This window comes from Natator depressus, chromosome 1 (genome assembly GCF_965152275.1).
Source record: "Natator depressus isolate rNatDep1 chromosome 1, rNatDep2.hap1, whole genome shotgun sequence".
Lineage (NCBI taxonomy): Eukaryota > Metazoa > Chordata > Testudines > Cheloniidae > Natator > Natator depressus.
This window is the reverse complement of record NC_134234.1, coordinates 131,721,846-131,739,564: the sequence shown is the minus strand read 5'-3', so window position 1 is coordinate 131,739,564 and position 17,719 is coordinate 131,721,846. Positions and strand designations below refer to the sequence as shown.

The following is a 17,719-nucleotide window of genomic DNA, read 5'->3' as shown; positions in this document are numbered from 1 at the left end:
GCTCTTTTTATGACTAAAGGATATTGGTTTGAAACATTCAGAAATGTACAGCACACAAGCATCTCTGGAGATTTTGCTCTTCCCAGGGTTTAACATACAGGGTGGGTTGTTGTTTTCTTCTGCCCGTTTTCAGGAATGAAACTATGTTTCATGTCAGTAGTTGTTTTTAAGTACAGTAGTGTCAAACTTCTTGTATTTATTGTTTCATAGGAGCACCATGGGTCTATATTCATCTTGTTAATGTCATTATTGGGGTTCAATTAAATGTTTTTTTGTTCTCTGTGAAATTAGCACACTGCATCCTTTGCAAAGTTGATGGGTTGCTGGGAACCGAGCTGAACATTTATTTGTAGCAGAACTCTGATGATTCCCAATCAGGCAGCAGCAAATTGTTAGCCAAACCCCAGGGAGTGGGGGAACGCCAGGACTGCTGTTTATAGTTATTGTTTGACATTTGTACTACTTTCAAATTGAGAAACAGCTGGACTAGAGCATGCAGCCACAGTATTAACATACAGTACATTACTGCCAGGGTGATTTTTTTTTGGTTTGGTTTGTTTTTTTTAACACTATGACTGGCTTCAGCGTTGAGAGTAGAGCAAGGTTTGTGAAATAAAATCTAATAGAAACAATGTGATATTTGGCCCAGACCACAGACTTCAGAATGGTTTTGAGTTATTTCTAGGTCAAAAAGATTCTGTTTGTCAGAAGGAACCCAGATAATTATGAACTGCGTAGATTTCTAAAATAGATTCCAGCAATTCAGATTAATACCAGCAATCTAAAGTGAATTTCTTATAGTAGAGATATTCTTACCACCATTTCGGGCTCAACTGTGCATTTATTTTGGTTCCCAAATTCCCTTTGATTACAATGGAATTTAGTGGTGCAATTATATAGGATAGGGTCCTATAAAAGACTGCTGGTCTCTAGACCCCTAACTAAGGCCCCAGTCATGTAAATGGATCCCAGTAGGTGGACTCATACACCCACATCATGCCCCATTGACTCCATTGGAGTTCCGCATGGGTGCAGGAGTCCAAGCTACCAAGTGTTATGCTTTTACACATTCCTGCGTCTCAGGTGAATTCTCACACATCTAGCTCAGCTGCGGTGAGGCAGCAGGCATTTGCCTGGAGTTCCCCATTTTCATTGCTAGAGGCCACTACGGCACTTACTGAGCAAGCAGCCAGGTACTATTTCTCCATGGCAGTGGTTTTCAAACTTTTTTTCTGGGGACCCAGTTGAAGAAAATTGTTGATGCCCATGACTCAACTGAGCTGGGGAGGAGGGGTTTGGGGTGTGGGAGGGGCTCAGGGCTGGGGCAGAGGGTTGGGAGTGGGGGTGAGGGCTGCAGAGTGGGGCTGGGACTGAGGGGTTCAGGGTGTGGGAGGGGGCTCTGGGCTGGGGCAGGGGGTCAGAGCTCTGGGCTGGGGATGCAGGTTCTGGGGTGGGGCCAGGGATGAGGGGTTTGGGGTGCAGAAAGGGGTTCCAGTTTGGGGGAGGACTCAGGGCTGGGGTAGGGGATTGGGACGCGGGGTTGGGGCATGGACTTACCTCTGGCGGCTCCTGGTCAGGGGCGCAGCCAGGATGCAGAGGCAGGCTTCCCACCTGTCCTGGCACCATGGACCACGCTGCACCCCTGAAGCGGCCAGCAGCAGGTCCAGCTCCTAAGTGGAGGCCCCCAGGTGGCTTTGCACGACTCTCGCCTACAGGCGCACACCCCTTCCCCCCGCCGTGTTCCCACTGGCCAGTTCCCATGGTTTGAAAAACACTGTTCCATGGTCCTCCTGCTAGATCTAAGTCAGGAATCAGCAGCTAGGAGACAGCACAAGATGAGACCTCATAACAGCTCTAGGCGTCCTCAGCTACACCATCCCTAGTTACCTGAAGGGCCCCTACTACCATGTGTCTTCTATTCTGACAGTCCCCTGCCCTCCTGGAACCGTAGCACCCACCTACCTCCCAGCAGCCACCAGCATTATCCACAGCCCCAGCAACCCCACAGCTTCCGTCTCTGTGCAAGTTTTGTGCAGCTCCATGACCTACCCTCAGCAGGTTGTATGCAAATCATTCACTTGTTTGCCAATTAGTTACATTTACATAAAATGTTATACAAGAAGCAAAACAAAACTTGGCTGTTATGAGAAGTCCACCAGCCTAAATCCAGTTGCAGGATCAAGGCTTAAGTTGCTTCATTCACCCTATTAAAAATTCTGCACACATTATGTAGCCGGCTGTTTTCATTTTATAGATTTTTTTCCCCCCCTAAATCTATTAGAGTTTTCAGGGAGTTGTTTAGTTTTATATTTGTAAGGGAAAACGTTGACACTTTAAACTTTTTTTTATTTTGGCCAAAGTCCTGTTTACTGAATACTTTTATGATTAGCAACTTGATGTTACTTACTCAGTGTAGTATGCAGGAGGAAGCAAACTCTGCTTTCCCTTCAAATTTTCTTTAGAACCAAATCCATTGTTCACAAAGGCCACATAAATTGAGAGGTCACAAGGCTAGTTATAGTAGTAGGATTCCAAAAAGGCAGTCCTGTAGAAAGTAGGTTGGTTATTTAAGGACTGATAAACAAATACCCAAAATGTAAACAAAAGAGAAAACTGTGCATTGGACATGCACAATTATCATAAAGATTTTGTATCTATTTTAATTAATGAGCATTTATTTATTTTCAATTATTTCCTTTGTTATTCAAACTTGTGCCCATTTTGTGCCTTGAGTGCATTTGTAAATATTAAAGTTTTATGACAATTACTACATAGTCCAAAGAAATACAAATTATGTCTCTCCAAATACTTCCCCAAACAGCCCCTCATCCCCAAGGAATCTATTAAGAATCCTATTCGTATTTCCCAGTAAATTCCTGGGAGAACAAATGAACTGTGCAGCTTGACCTGAACATCATTTGATTTTTAACTCTGACAAACTGAGGCCAGAAACAGACTGCATCGTTTACTGAGAATATGTTTACATTGCAGTTAGACACCCACAGCTGGCCCATGCCAGCTGACTTGGGCTTGCAGGGCTCAGGCTAAGGGGCTTTTTAATAGGGGTGTAGATGTTCGGGCATGGGGTGCAACCTGAACTCTGGGACACCCCAAACCCCCGCCGGGTCCTAGAGCCAAGGCTCCAGCTTGAGCCTGAATGTCTACACCACAATTCACAGCCCTTTAGCCCAAGCTCTGCGAGTCCAAGTCCACTAGCACAGGCCAGCTACCGGTCTTTCATTGCAATGTAGACATCCCCCGAGACTGTTCTGCTTCCTGATCCACCCATCACAAACAAACCAGACGTGGTTAGTTCAGGTTCCTCAAATGATTTCTCTGTTACAGCATTGGGGAGAGATGACTTCTCTGATGTAATTTGGACCCAACCCATTTAAGGTTTGGTAGATAAAACTTCAGTATGTTAAATTGCACCTAGAAAACACACTGGCAGCCAGTGCAGATCCTTGAGTACTAGTGCAACATGCTCCCAATGAGCGACCCCTTGCTACCTCCTCAAGACAAGTTGCCCTATTCTGCAGCAGTTGAAGTTGCCAAGTGGTTTTAAGGTTTAGCTCCATGTAGAGTGCATTGCAGTAATTCAGGTGGGAGGGGACAGGTCATAGATCTCTCTGGCGAGGGCCAAGCTCAAAAGAAGATGGCACAGCCTCTTAACTAGCCTTAAAGGGTATAAAGCCTTTAGGAAAGATGTGGATAAAGTGGAGGGAGTCCAGAGAAGACCAACAAAAGTAATAAAAGATTTAGAAACCCTGACCTATGAGGAGCGGTTAAAAATACCGGGCATGCTTGGTTTTGAGGAAAGAAGACTGGGGGGAGGGGGGAGGCGCGGACCTGATAACAGATATGTTAAGAGCTGTTATAAAGGTGACCGTGATCAGTTGTTCCCCATGTCCACTGAAGGTAAGACAAGAAGTAATGGGCTTCAGAAAGGGAGATTTAAATTAGATATTAGGAAAATCTTTCTAACTGGACGGGGAGTTAAGCTCTGGAATAGGCTTCCAAAGGAGGTTATGGAATCCCTGTCATTGGAGATTTAAGAACAGTTTGGACAAACACCTGTGAGAGGTGGTCTAAGTTTACTTGGTTTTGCCTCAGTGCAGGGGCAATATAAGGTTCCTTCCAGCACTATGTTTCTATAATTCTGTAATCTCAGTCTTGACCAGATAGTCTGTCACCTAGCTCACTGTCATCCAAGCCACAGTCTTAGTTATGTTCTGTGTAAGATGGTCAACAACTGCCCTGGTGAAATGGAGAGACAGTCAGCTATCATTCACAAACATGAGACAGAAATATTCAGATCCTCACCCTATCTGCCCCTGCAAATGCTGCACAGAAGGGAAGGAGAGAAGAGACCCGTATGGCACTGCATGTGGGAGGACCTTGTGGGTAGATAAGCCGGCTCACAATATTATCCTGTGTATCATTTCAACAAGAGCCATTCCAAAACAACTCTTAGCTCTCTCTGCTAACAACTGTGGCAATTCCAGCAGCACTTCATGGTCAGTTGTATTAAAGGCACCCAAAAGATACTGTAGAACAAAATGGACACTTAAAGTCTGGCTCTTGGACTGAAATTTTCAAAGGACCTAAGGCAGAGTTAGGTGCACAATTCCCAAGGCCTACACACCACTTAAGTCCCACTTTTGCCCTGTGGCCCCTGAGTGCTAAGTACTTTTGAAAATCAGGCCATTTATTTAGGAGCGTAAATCAGGATTCTGTGGAAATTGTACACCTAATTACCTTAGGCCCCTTTGATAATCCTGATTTAGGCTCCTAAATAAATGGCCTGATTTTCAAAAGTACTTAGCTCTCAGCAGCTCCCATTGAAATTAAGTAATTGGATAACTGAACAGAATTGGGCCCACTTGATGCCAGCCTACCCAAGAAGCAAGCTGGTTTTCGACTGCAGAGAATGTGCTGCAACCAGGTCCTGGCCCTCACTACAAACATCAAGGTAGGATTCCAACGAAACTCAAGACGGGTCCTGCCTTCATCTATCAGTCAGCAGCATTTGACACAGCCTGGAAGTAAAGTCTGTTACTGAAATTGGCCAAAGTGGATCCCCTGCATGCGGATTCACAGGCTGCTAAACTGCATGCTTAGCAACTGAAGGATGCTCATATATCTCATAGGTCAAATGGGCTACCACAAGGCTCTGTACATGCTCCAGCACTCTTCAATGTATACACAAGCAATATGCCTGAAACAATAGCGCAGAAGTTTGCATACACTGATGATTTGCACTGCCCCCACATCTTGAACTTGAACTTGAACTTGAAGTGACCCTTACATCTGACATTAAGATCATGGAGGAGTACTTCCAAAAGTGGCATCTGAGACCAAATTCAGGCAAATCGGTAGTCTCTGCTTTCCACCTAGACAATAGAATTGCACAAAACACTGTGTCGAGTTTTGTTGTGAAACTGCACTATGATCCAAAGCCAATCTATCTCAATATCATTCTTGACCTTTCATGACTACCTCAAAAAATAGCCTTTCTAAAGTGAAGACTCGCATCAACATTATTCCAAAGTTAGCTGGAACAAGTTGGGGATCAACTGCCCCAGTGCTATGAACATTGGTCTTGGCCCTGCTGTACTCAGTTGCAGAGTACTGTGCATCAGGTAGGCAAGGAGCTGCCATACCCATCTTGTGGGTAAGCAGCTGAATCAGATCATGCTAATCATCATGAGAACATTAAAATCAACACCTCTACTGTGGCTATCTCTATTAGCAAACATCGACTCTCCAGCTATCCACTGAGATATAGCCATAGCACAAGAACTTAAACCTGCCAAAGATTACCCAGCACTTCCCCTCCAGACGGTTATGGATAACATTACCCTAACAATGCCTGGAATTGAAAAACACCACTATGGACCATGTGACCACCTCATGTCTCTAGATCTGGCCAGGGAATGGCAAAGAGTCTGCACCTCATCTACCATTCTAAACAAGCACATTACTACTGACCCAACGAGCCGCCCTGCCGGTTGTGACCTGCCATGCAGAATTTGGACCACACTGAACCGCATCCAAACAAACCATAGAAGATGCAGCCACTTGATGCAGAAGTGGAAAATCAAAGACTCCCCTTCGTGTGACTATGGTGAGAACATCCAAACCTCAGTGTCCCAAATATGGATTCAAAGGTGAATTGGATCATATACACAGTGTCACAGAGGAGGCCTTGAAATGACTTATGGACCTAGAACTGCAGCTAGAGAATGTTGCTCTGTAGATGCCATGCACGCATGCATGCGAGAGAAAGAAAGCGAGAGCGAGCCTGGACAAGTGTGGAGATACAACCACGTTCTAATTTCTAGACAAAAGGGGACTGGGAACTGTATAAGAAAAACACCCTAGAATACTCTGTCCTTTCAGTGTAGAATTTCACATTTAGTTTTCCAGGTTCTAAAAGAAAAGAAATCCAGTTATTTAGTTTGGGATTTTATAAGCTCCACTGGCTTTTTCAGTGGAAATGTGAGTTCTTTAAATCAGAGCTTTGGAGCTGTACTACCACAAATAGTTCCTTTGAAATCCCTAGGTGTTGTCCAGACCTGTACTGGAAACCAATGGGATACTTGATAGTGGTCACTTAACGCTGACATACAACGTGGTTTTTAGTCCTATATACATCTGTGTTGTACATATGTTTCTGTTATCTATGAGTGTGTGTATGCGTAGTTATTATATCAACTTATATATACACAGTATTTTACATAATTGTGCACAGTTTTATTTTCATGCTCAAGTCTAGTGTTTTAAAATGGGCATAATAAAAAATTAAAATACACTGTAGGATATTCTTCTGCAACTAACTTCTTAATGTTGTTTTCATTGCAGGTTCCCCCTGACCTTCAGAATGAAGTGCTAATTAGTTTGTTAGAGACTGACCCAGACGTTGTGGACTATTTGCTGAGAAGGAAAGCTTCCCAGTCATCGTGAGTAATCTGTTTTTTCATCATCTCTGTTCCTGCTGGGAATTTTCATTTTCCATTGGAAGTGTTCAAAAGGTTCTTGTGTGTATTCTCTGAAGGAGTCAGAGAGTGCTCCCTATGACATTGACTCTGCCAAAGAAATTACGCCTCTTCAACATTGTTTTCTAAAGCGGTGGCGGATTTAGAGTTAGTGGGGCCCTGTGCTCAGCTTCATTTTTGGGGCCCTCCTTGGGACCCAGCCAAGAAAAAGAACATTCTCTCTTATCTCCCTCCCACCCCCACTTTTCATGCTTTCTTTTCTTCATCCTCCTCCTACAAGTAATAGCAAGTAAATGAAAATAAAGTGAGGTACCTTGATTGTTTTTGTAGTCTAACTTATTTTTCCACAGACCACGTGAAAATCACTGGGGGTCTCGGCGGACCACTTAATGATCTTTCCAAATATTGTTTGTACCGTTAGCTAATGATTGCAAAGCGCTTGGGATAAGAGCGCTTTATAAAAAAAAATGTAAAAAAACATTGGGGTGCGGGGTCTGGTCAGGACATAGGGTGCGGGAGGGGGCTCAGGGCTGGGGGTGCAGGGTCTGGGAGGGAGTTTGGGTGAGGGAGCCGGCTGGGGGTTGGGGTGCAGGGTCTGGCCAGGAGTTAGGGTGAGGGAGCGGGCTCAGGCTTGGGGCAGGAGGTTGGGGTGTGGAGCACTTGGGGCAGCTCCCGTTTGGTGCGAGGGGTGCAGGTGGGAATGTTGGGGGGGGCAGGAGCTCCCGTTTGGGGCTCAGGGTGGGGGTGGGGATCTGTGGGGGTGCAGGAGTCAGGGCATGGGGTATGAGGGGGCTGGGTATGTGGGGGGGTGCAGGAGTCAGGGCTGGGGTCGTGGGGGGATTTGAGGGGGGTGCAGAAGTCAGGGCTGGGGGTGTGGGCTGGGGTCATGGGGGTGCTCCCAGCCCCCTGCCCTGAACGGCTCACAGCAGGGGGCGGGGGGTGGTATGTGTAGGGGAACTGCGGAGGCCCCGTCTTTGCTCAGCCCTGCCCCGATTCCACCCCCTTCCCCAAGGCCCTGCCCCCGCCTCCTCCCCCAAGTACATTGCGGCCCCGCTCCTCCCCCTCCTTCCAGATGCGCCGGCAAACAGCTGTTTGGCAGCAGGGGAAGCGCTGGGAGGGGGAGGGACGGGAACGCGGCACGCTCGGGGGAGGAGGCGGGGGTGGGGGGGAGCTTGGCTGCCAGCTCATGCAGAGCCTGCCGCAGGAGCCCCAGGAGCCGGCAGGACCAAGCTTCTGCCCCCGCAGCTGCCCAGACCTGGGGCCCCCGTCATTGTGGGGCCCCGTGCCAGGGCACCCTGTGTTTCACTGTAAATCCACCTCTGTTCTAAAGACAAAACTTGTTTACTGTTTCTGAGAAAGGTTTGTGTACTGCTGCAGAGAACATATCATTAGGTTTACATAAATATATTCAGTGCACTGTAACCTAGTAATCCACTGGTACATGTCTTGTGTTTGTTGTGGTCTTGTGCTTTTGGTAATACAACACATATATTACACTATCATTGATACATACCTGCAGTGCCTTAATCATGGCTAGCAGTTTGGCCAGTCTGTTGCCCTCTTCCTATCATACACATTCATAAGCTTCCAAAGTAGACACGACATTGCCAACACTCTGATTGTTATAAAGGAAAGTATATTGACAATGGATGACAGATCTAGCAGTGTGTTTAATGAAAGGCATGAAGAGGAAGAAAAAAAACAAACACCCTGCTAGTCAGCAGAGCAAATGTGGTATGCAAAATATTCATATTCTTCTCTCTTAAATATATGATCTATGCCTACCTACACCCATGTGCCTTGATGCTATAACTTTATACATTTGGAATAGTGAGACTGCCTGTTCTCTAATAGGATTCCTTCTAGCCCTCGTAGGTCCCAGGATATCAGACCTTAAAATCATACCATTGTTATTTATGGTAAAGCTATTTAAGATAATTTTTTAAGAGTTTCCTAGATTGAAAACTATTTGGAACAGGCTGGACTGTATCTTCCTGTGTGTGTTGAAAGTGCCTAGCACGTTGTGGTTGCTTCCAGAATAAATAGTAAGTTCTTCGAGTGCTTGCTCATGTCGATTCCAGTTAAGTGCGTGTGTGCCACATGCATGATCATCGGAAGATTTTTACCCCAGCAACACTCAGTGGGTCGGCTGAGGCGCCCCCTGGAGTGGCGCCTTCATGGTGCCGGATATATGCCCCAGATGACCCAGCGCCCCCTCAGTTCCTTCTTACCGCCCGTGACAGTCGTTGGAACTGTGGAGCACAGCGTAGCTGATCGCCACTCTCCCTAGCTTCCTCTCTTAGTACCTGTTAATAGTTGTTTATAGTTGTTAGTAGTTGTTAATAGTTAGTGTAGTTAGATTAGTGTACTTAGTAGGGTGGAGCGGGGTCTTCTCCCCTCTCCCCTGTCCTGGTATCGGGGCCCATGCCGGGGTCTCTGGACTTCAAACCCTGCTCGGCTTGCCTGAAGCCGATGCCAACGGGAGACCCCCACAACTCTTGCCTGAGGTGTCTGGGGGAATCCCACCAAGCAGACAAGTGCCGCATTTGCAAAGTCTTCAAGCCAAGGACCAAAAAGGAGCGGGACTTCAGACTCAAGCAGCTCCTTACGGAGGCAGCACTTAGCCCGGTCCCTTCCTCCACGCACCGGGACTCGGCGTCGTCTTCGGTGCGGAGTGCCCCTGCAGCACCTACTGGTCCGGCACCGCGTTTGGACTCTGCTAAAGACTCACAGCGTCAGGCCCCCCCGGCACCTCCACCACCGCGGCGCCAGTCCCTGTCTCCAGGCCAGAAGAAGAAACAGCCCAAGCAGGTGCCAACTGCTTCTTCTTTGTCGGTTCGACAGCCAATGACACTTCCCACACCTCAGCTGGAGCCACGTCCATTGCTGGAGCACACAGGACAAGTAACGGCTCCTACACCATCGACTCCAGCGCCACAAGGGCCGTCAAGTCCGGTGCATGTTAGCTCCCCGATGCACACCGCAGTAAAGCTAAGGCTGCCCTTCATGCCGGAGACCTTCTCTACAGCGCGGGACTTGATCGCGCTCACAGAGCCGACTCCCCTACAGCCAGCGGCACCTCCAGTGCGGGCGGTGCCGTCAAAGGGAAAACTGTCCCTGATACGACTGCCGTCGCCGAGTGAAGCAGGGCAGCACTGGTCCCGGTCCCGATCTTGGTCCCGGCAGCTTTCATGGCATCACTCGCAGTCCTGGACCGATCCCCTTCTTGGCGTCAGTAATGCTCGCGACGCCACTCCGGCTCACGAAGATCCAAATCGCGGTATGGCTGGTAGTGATCGGACTCTCGGCACTGCTCCCAGTACTGGTCAGAGCGGCGCTCGACCTGGAGCCGATCCTGGCGCCGATCTCATCGAAGGTCACTGTCGAGATCCAGATCAGGCTCCCGGGACCAATATGACCGCAGGCACCAATTGACATCTCAGTACCGTTCTACATCTCGCCACCGGTCCACGGCGCCGTACAGCACCGGGGGACTCTGGGCCAACACGTTCGGCACCACCTTGGCCATCTCGCTGCGCCTCCACGTGTTCATGCTTACAAGATGACCACAACTCCCAGGACCAGGGCAAGGATGGTGCAGGACAGTGGCTGGATGAAGGCTAGGACCCAGGCCAAGGACCTCCACAGTGGTCTTTTTGGACCCCCTGGGCATACCATCAGGCCCAAGGGGTTCCTTCGGAGCCCCAAGTACCGGAGGCCACTGTGTCTCTCTCTCCCCCCCCCCCCCCCCACGCCGGGGGTTTTGAGGGGACTGCTCCAGCGCCAACACAGGACCACGCCTCTAGCGTTGTAGACCTTGGGCAACAAGTTCCTCCACATGAGGACCCCACACAGGATCCCTTAGTCCCGGGGGTATCTTCCTCGTCCTCGCCTGATGAGGCAGTGGCAGGGACTATGGTTTCAGGCCCTCCTCCTATGGACCTCCGCGCCCACCAGGAGCTGCTCCGCAGGATGGCGCGCAATGTGAACCTCCAGATAGAGGAGGTGGTGGAGGTAGAGGACCCAGTGGTCGACATTCTGTCTGCGGAGGCACCGTCCAGGGTGGCCCTCCCAGTCATACGGACTATTCAGGCCAATGCCAAGACAATCTGGCAATCGCCTGCCTCTATTCCACCTACGGCCAAGGGGGTGGAAAGGAAGTACTTTGTCCCCTCAAAGGGGTATGAGTACCTCTACACACACCCCCAACCATGTTACCTTGTCATGGCTTCGGTCAACGAGAAGGAACGGCACGGTCAGCAGGCCCCGGCACCCAAATCAAAGGACGCTAGATGCCTAGACTTGTTTGGGCGCAAGGTGTACTCAGCTGGAGGCTTGCAGCTCAGGGTGGCCAACCAGCAGGCACTCCTGAGCAGATACGATTATAATTCATGGCACTCTATGGAGAAATTCAAAGAGTTGGTTCCACAGGAGTCCAGAGAGAAATTTGGGGCTCTAGTGGAGGAGGGCAAGAAGGTGGCCAGAACCTCCCTGCAAGCCTCTCTGGACGCGGCGGACTTGGTGGCTAGGACCCTGGCCTCAGGCATAGCCATGCGCCACATCTCGTGGCTGCAGGTCTCTGGCTTACCACCAGAGTTGCAGTAGACCCTCCAGGACCTACCCTTTGATGGCCAGGACCTATTCTCGGACAAAACAGACTCAAAGCTGCAGAGTCTGAAGGACTCGAGAACTATTCTGAGCGCTCTGGGAATGCATAGCCCCGTAACGCAGAGAAGGCCCTTCAGACCGCAGCCTCAGAGGTCCTACCCTCCCCCTCAGACAAGACAGGACTTCTTTAGAAGACGTGGCCGAGGTGGTAGAAGAAGGAAAACTGGCCACCAAGCCAGCCAAGGCCAGGGCCCTCCCAAGCCATCGGCTGGGCCTAAGCAGAACTTTTGAAGGTGCGCCCGAGGATGGAGCATCAGTCTCCATTCAGGATCCTTCCCCGCCTTTCCAAGATCGTCTCTCCCATTTCCTCCGTGCGTGGTCTCACATAACATCAGACCGTTGGGTCCTTCGCACGGTGGAAAGGGGTTACTCCCTTCAATCGCTCCTAGCTGTGGGGGTGATAGAGGAGGTTCCAAGAGAGTCAAGGGGCAGGGGTTTTTACTCCCGCTACTTCCTAATCCCCAAGGCCAAAGGCGGGCTTCGGCCCACCTGGACCTATGCGGACTCAACGAATTCATGGTAAAGTTGAAGTTCCACATGGTCTCTCTAGGGACCATTATTCCTTCCTTAGATCCTGGAGACTGGTACGCTGCCCTCGACATGAAGGATGTGTACTTCCACATTGCAATCTACCCAGCGCACAGATGCTTCCTTCGCTTTGTGGTCAATCAACAGCACTTTCAATTCACCGTCCTTCCTTTTGGCCTATCTATGGCCCCCAGGGTTTTTACCAAGTGCATGGCTGTTGTGGCTGCCTCCCTTCGTTGACAACGGATCCAAGCGTTCCCATACCTCAACGACTGGCTTATTCGGGGCAGTCTCATGTCCAGCTCACCATGAACATTTTCAATCGACTGGGCCTCCTGCTCAGTGTCGTGAAATCTACTGTGGTACCAACTCAGAGGATAGAATTCATAGGAGCAGTCTTAGACTCAGGCCTAGCCCGAGCACTTGTGCCGGAAGCACGCTTCCAATCCCTGGTGAACATTGTCCACAGCCTGCAAAACTTCCCAACCTCGACCATGAAAACATGCCTATGCCTCCTGGGACATATGGCCACTGTGACAGGGTCAGCCCAGATGGCTACAGGAGAGTAATACAAGGCAGATATATTAGCCCCAGGTTAAGTAGGTCCCTCTTCCCTGGGTAAGGTAACAGGGAAGGTTCCAGAACAATCAAGAACCTTCTGGAGAAAATTAAGACAGACAGGCTGATTAGAACACCTGCAGCCAATCAAGAAGCTGCTAGAATAAATTAAGGCAGGGTAATCAGGGCACCTGGGTTTAAAAAAGGAGCTCACTTCAGTTTGTGGTGCACGTGTAAGGAGCTGGGAGCAAGAGGCACTAGGAGCTGAGAGTGAGAACACATACTATTGGAGGACTGAGGAGTACAAGCATTATCAGACACCAGGAGGAAGGTCCTATGGTGAGGATAAAGAAGGGGTCTGATTAGGGGTCTGGAACACATGACTTATGAGGAGAGGCTGAGGGAACTGGGATTGTTTAGTCTGCAGAAGAGAAGAATGAGGGGGGATTTGATAGCTGCTTTCAACTACCTGAGAGGTGGTTCCAGAGAGGATGGTTCTAGACTATTCTCAGTGGTAGAAGATGACAGGACAAGGAGTAATGGTATCAAGTTGCAGTGGGGGAGGTTTAGGTTGGATATTAGGAAAAACTTTTTCACTAGGAGGGTGGTGAAACACTGGAATGTGTTACCTAGGGAGGTGGTAGAATCTCCTTCCTTAGAAGTTTTTAAGGTCAGGCTTGACAAAGCCCTGGCTGGGATGATTTAATTGGGGATTGGTCCTGCTTTGAGCAGAGGGTTGGACTAGATGACCTCCAGAGGTCCCTTCCAACCCTGATATTCTATGATTCTATGAAGGTGTTGGGAGGAGGCCAAGGGGAAGTAGCCCACGGAGTTGTAGCTGTCGCACAGCTGTTCCAGGAGGCACTCTAGACAGCTGCATTCCACAGGGCCCTGGGCTGGAACCCGGAGTAGAGGGCGGGCCCGGGTTCCCCCCCAAACCTCCCAACTCCTGGTCAGACACAGGAGGAGTTGACCTGGACTGTGGGTCCACGAAAACGGCCAAACTGAGGGCTACCGTGAAGCTCCAAGGTGAGCAAATCCGCCAATAAGCGCAAGACCCACCAAGGTAGAGGAGGAACTTTGTCACACCTCTTGCACATACGTGACCATGCACGCCAGGCTGCAGCTACATCCACTCCAAGTCTGGCTATCAACAGTATACCGCCCAGGTTGGGACAGCTTGAGCACAGTAGTTACAGTCCTGCCAGGAATATTAGCTTCTCTAGACTGGTGGCTGGACCCCAAATCAGTGTGCGAAGGGGTGCCATTTCACGCCCTGCAGCCCTCCGTGTCCCTAGTCACGGATGCGTCATCCCTGGGATGGGGAGCCCACCTCGGGGTCCTCCGTACACAGGGGCTATGGTCGGCAGGAGAGTTATCCCTGCACATCAACGTACGGGAACTCAGAGCTGTGCGCCTGGCGTGTCAGGCTTTCCGAGAGCGCATTCAAGGCCGTTGTGTTGCAGTCCTCACAGACATCACAACGGCCATGTTTTACATCAATAAGCAAGGGGGAGCCCAGTCGTCCCCCCTCTGCCAGGAGGCCACTTGTCTGTGGGAATTCTGTATAGCCCACTCGATCCATCTGGTGGCGTCGTTTCTCCCAGGAGTCCAGAACACCTTAGCGGACCACCTCAGCAGATCATTTCAGACTCACGAGTGGTCGGTTCACCCGGACGTCATCCACTCTGTCTTCCTGAAGTGGGGCTTTCCCCTGATAGATCTATTCGCTTCTCGCGAGAATCGGAAATGCCAAGTGTTCTGCTCTCTACAACGACGCTTGGGAGTCACCTAATTGGAATCGATATGAGCAAGCACTCGAAGAAGAAAAGACGGTTACTCACCTTTGTAACTGTTGCTCTTCGAGATGTGTTGCTCATATCCACTCCAAACCTGCCCTCCTTCCCTTCTGTCGGAGTAGCCGGCAAGAAGGAACTGAGGGGGCGCTAGGTTGGCTGGGGCATATATCTGGCGCCATGAAGGCGCCACTCCAGGGTGCGCCTCAGCCGACCCACCGAGTTTTGCTGGGGTAAAAATCTTCCGACGATTGTGCACGCGGTGCGCACACACCTAATTGGAATGTATATGAGCAACACATCTCGAAGAACAACAGTTACAAAGGTGAGTAACCATCTTTTTCTAAAATCCAGCGGCAATGATTCTCCTGTCCCTCCAAGGCCTTTACATCAGGACTTATGGTACTAAGAGTCCATGACTTTACAAACAGAGGTATGCAAGGAAACAGTATCATTAACACTTCTTAAAAAACTCTCTCTAAAATCATTTCCAAAATTGTTAAAAATCATGATATATACAAGCTATATGAGGACGTGGTATCATACGGTCACATCATTTCAAATGTATTCCAATAAAAACCTTTATGTTAGACCTCAGCATCTATGGTATATAGAGATGTATGATTGTGTTTCACATATGGATACATGTTATGATTTATCATAGACTTAAGTCACAAAAAGTTGTGCACGTGAAGGTTTATTCTTAAATCCTTCTCCGAATACTCTCAAAGCTTATTAATCTTTCCTTGAGCTTCCTTATTTTTCAGCCAACATGCACACATGCAGGGAACAGTGGATATCTTGTGCAAATGACAAGTTCCTCCACCCACCCCTCAAGGAAAGGTTTTCAGTGACATTAGGAGCCAATAGGTGCAGTTCTACCTGTTTATTGTACTTTAAAAAATAGAATATTAAAATGTCCCTGAGAATAGAAATATGTGATGTCATTTTTCTTTTACCTGGCTACCAACTGATTTATGAAAGACTCACTTTTCTTTGCTATATATGTTGATGCACGTATGTTTTCAGCTGTGATTGGAAACTTTTGGGTAAGAATTTAGCTAAGAGATTAGAAGGAGTATTGGCCCAGTGTTAATGCAAGGGATATGCTGTTTTTAAGAGATGGGTATGTTGCAGAAAATAATTTCGATTTAAAGACGTGGGGGCATTTTTTTGGCCACATATATCTTGGTTATTTTTCCTGTGAGAAGGAGGAGGCAGTAGAGAACAAGGGAAATGTCTATATAGATTTAATCAAAACGAGCCTCCAAAATATAACCACATTCCTTAATGGATTTTGCTGACCATGTACTTGCGTATGGATTTCAGTTTGGACCTGTGGGATGGAAAACTTTACACATCCCTCAATAATTACATAGACAAGCTTCATCTGCAAATAAATTAGTTGGTTTCATAGCATAGTATGTGAGAACAACTTCAGCATTTTATTCTCATGCAAATTATCCTGAGGCTACTACAACTGGTGCGTGCACTGGACCAGCCTTCCACATCTATGCTTTTAATGCCACTGAAAAATTTCTTGACTCTGTTTTAGCCATAACATAGCAATCTCTTTGTTTTTCTCCTCAAAGGCAGACAAAACAGAGTTTGCCTCATTTTCCACTTCTCTTAAGAGTTGAATATCTTGTATGAAACATCAGGGAAAGGTAATAGGGTTGGGCACTGAGAACTGCTAATTACTATTAACATTGCACTACTTACTACATTGGATGTTGTGGATAATTTCCCTGATATTTTTGTACTTTGCATTAAAGATGATGAAACTTTGGGGTCTCCAGCTGCAAAGTGAACCAAATCTAAATTACCTCTAAATAAAAATAGTTCCTTAAGACCATTTATGGTTTACCATGTTTAAGTAGTCGTCATAGAGTAAAAATATTTGAAAATGATAGATTTTTTGTTTGAAGTTCTCTTTAGATAATGGTTTTTAATAGGGCTATTGATTAATCACAGCTAACTCATGCGATTAATTCAAAAAAATTATTCATGATTGAAAAAATTAATCGTGATTAATCGCAGTTTGAATCGCATTGTCAAACAATAGAATACCAACTGAAATTTATTAAATATTTTTGGATGTTTTTCTACATTTTCAAGTATATTGATGTCAGTTACAACACAGAATACAAGGTGTACACTGCTCACTCTATATTACTATTTTTATTACAGATATTTGCAGAGGAAAAATTCTAAACAAAAGAAACAGTATTTTTCAATTCACCTCATGCAAGTACTGATGTGCAATCTCTTTATCATGAAAATGCAACTTACAAATATAGATTTTTTTTGTTACATAACTGCACTCAAAAACAAAACAATGCACAACTTTAGAGACTACAAGTCCACTCAGTCCTACTTCTAGTTCAGCCAGTTGCTAAGACAAGCAAGTTTGTTTACATTTACGGAAGATAATGGTGCCCACTTCTTTTTACTATATCACCAGAAAGTGAGAATGGGCATTCGCATGGCACTTTTGTAGCTGGCATTGCAAGGTATTTACGTGCCAGATATGCTAAAATTCGTATGCCCCTTCATGCTTCAGCCACCATTCCAGAGGACATGCTTCCATGCTGATGATGCTTGTTAAAAAAATAATGCATTAATTAAATTTGTGACTGAACTCCTTGGGGGAGAATTGTATGTCTCCTGCTCTGTTTTACCTGCATTCTGCCATATATTTCATGTTACAGTAGTCTCGGATGATGACCCAGCACATGTTCATTTTAAGAACACTTTCGCTGCAGATTTGACAAAACGCAAAGAAGGTACCAATGTGAGATTTATAAAGATAGCTACAGCACTCGACCCAAGCTTTAAGAATCTGAAGTGCCTTCAAAAATCTGAGAGGGACGAGGTGTGGAGCATGCTTTCAGAAGTCTTAAAAGAGCAACACTCCAATGCGGAAACTACAGAACCTGAACCACCAAAAAAGAAAATCAACCTTCTGCTGGTGGCATCTGACTCAGATGATGAAAATGAACAGGCGGCGGTCCGCGCTGCTTTGGATTGTTATCGAGCAGAACCCGTCAGCATGGGGACACGTCCTCTGGAATGGTGGTTGAAGCACGAAGTGACTTATGAATCTTTAACGCATCTGACACGTATATGTCTTGCAACGCCGGCTACAACAGTGCCATGAGAACTCCTGTT

The 17,719-nt window shown here is 47.5% G+C and overlaps 1 protein-coding gene across 3 annotated transcripts in view; it reads left to right on the top strand.

Moving 5' to 3' along the window:
• The window catches only part of ARHGAP6 (Rho GTPase activating protein 6), a 510,558-nt gene that overhangs the window by 474,909 nt on the left and 17,930 nt on the right, over positions 1 to 17,719 (top strand). For all 3 annotated transcript variants that reach the window (XM_074966643.1, XM_074966664.1, XM_074966655.1), the window contains exon 10: positions 6,865 to 6,962. In XM_074966643.1, the coding sequence (XP_074822744.1) occupies positions 6,865 to 6,962 (98 nt within the window). The remainder of the gene's footprint in view (positions 1 to 6,864; positions 6,963 to 17,719) is intronic.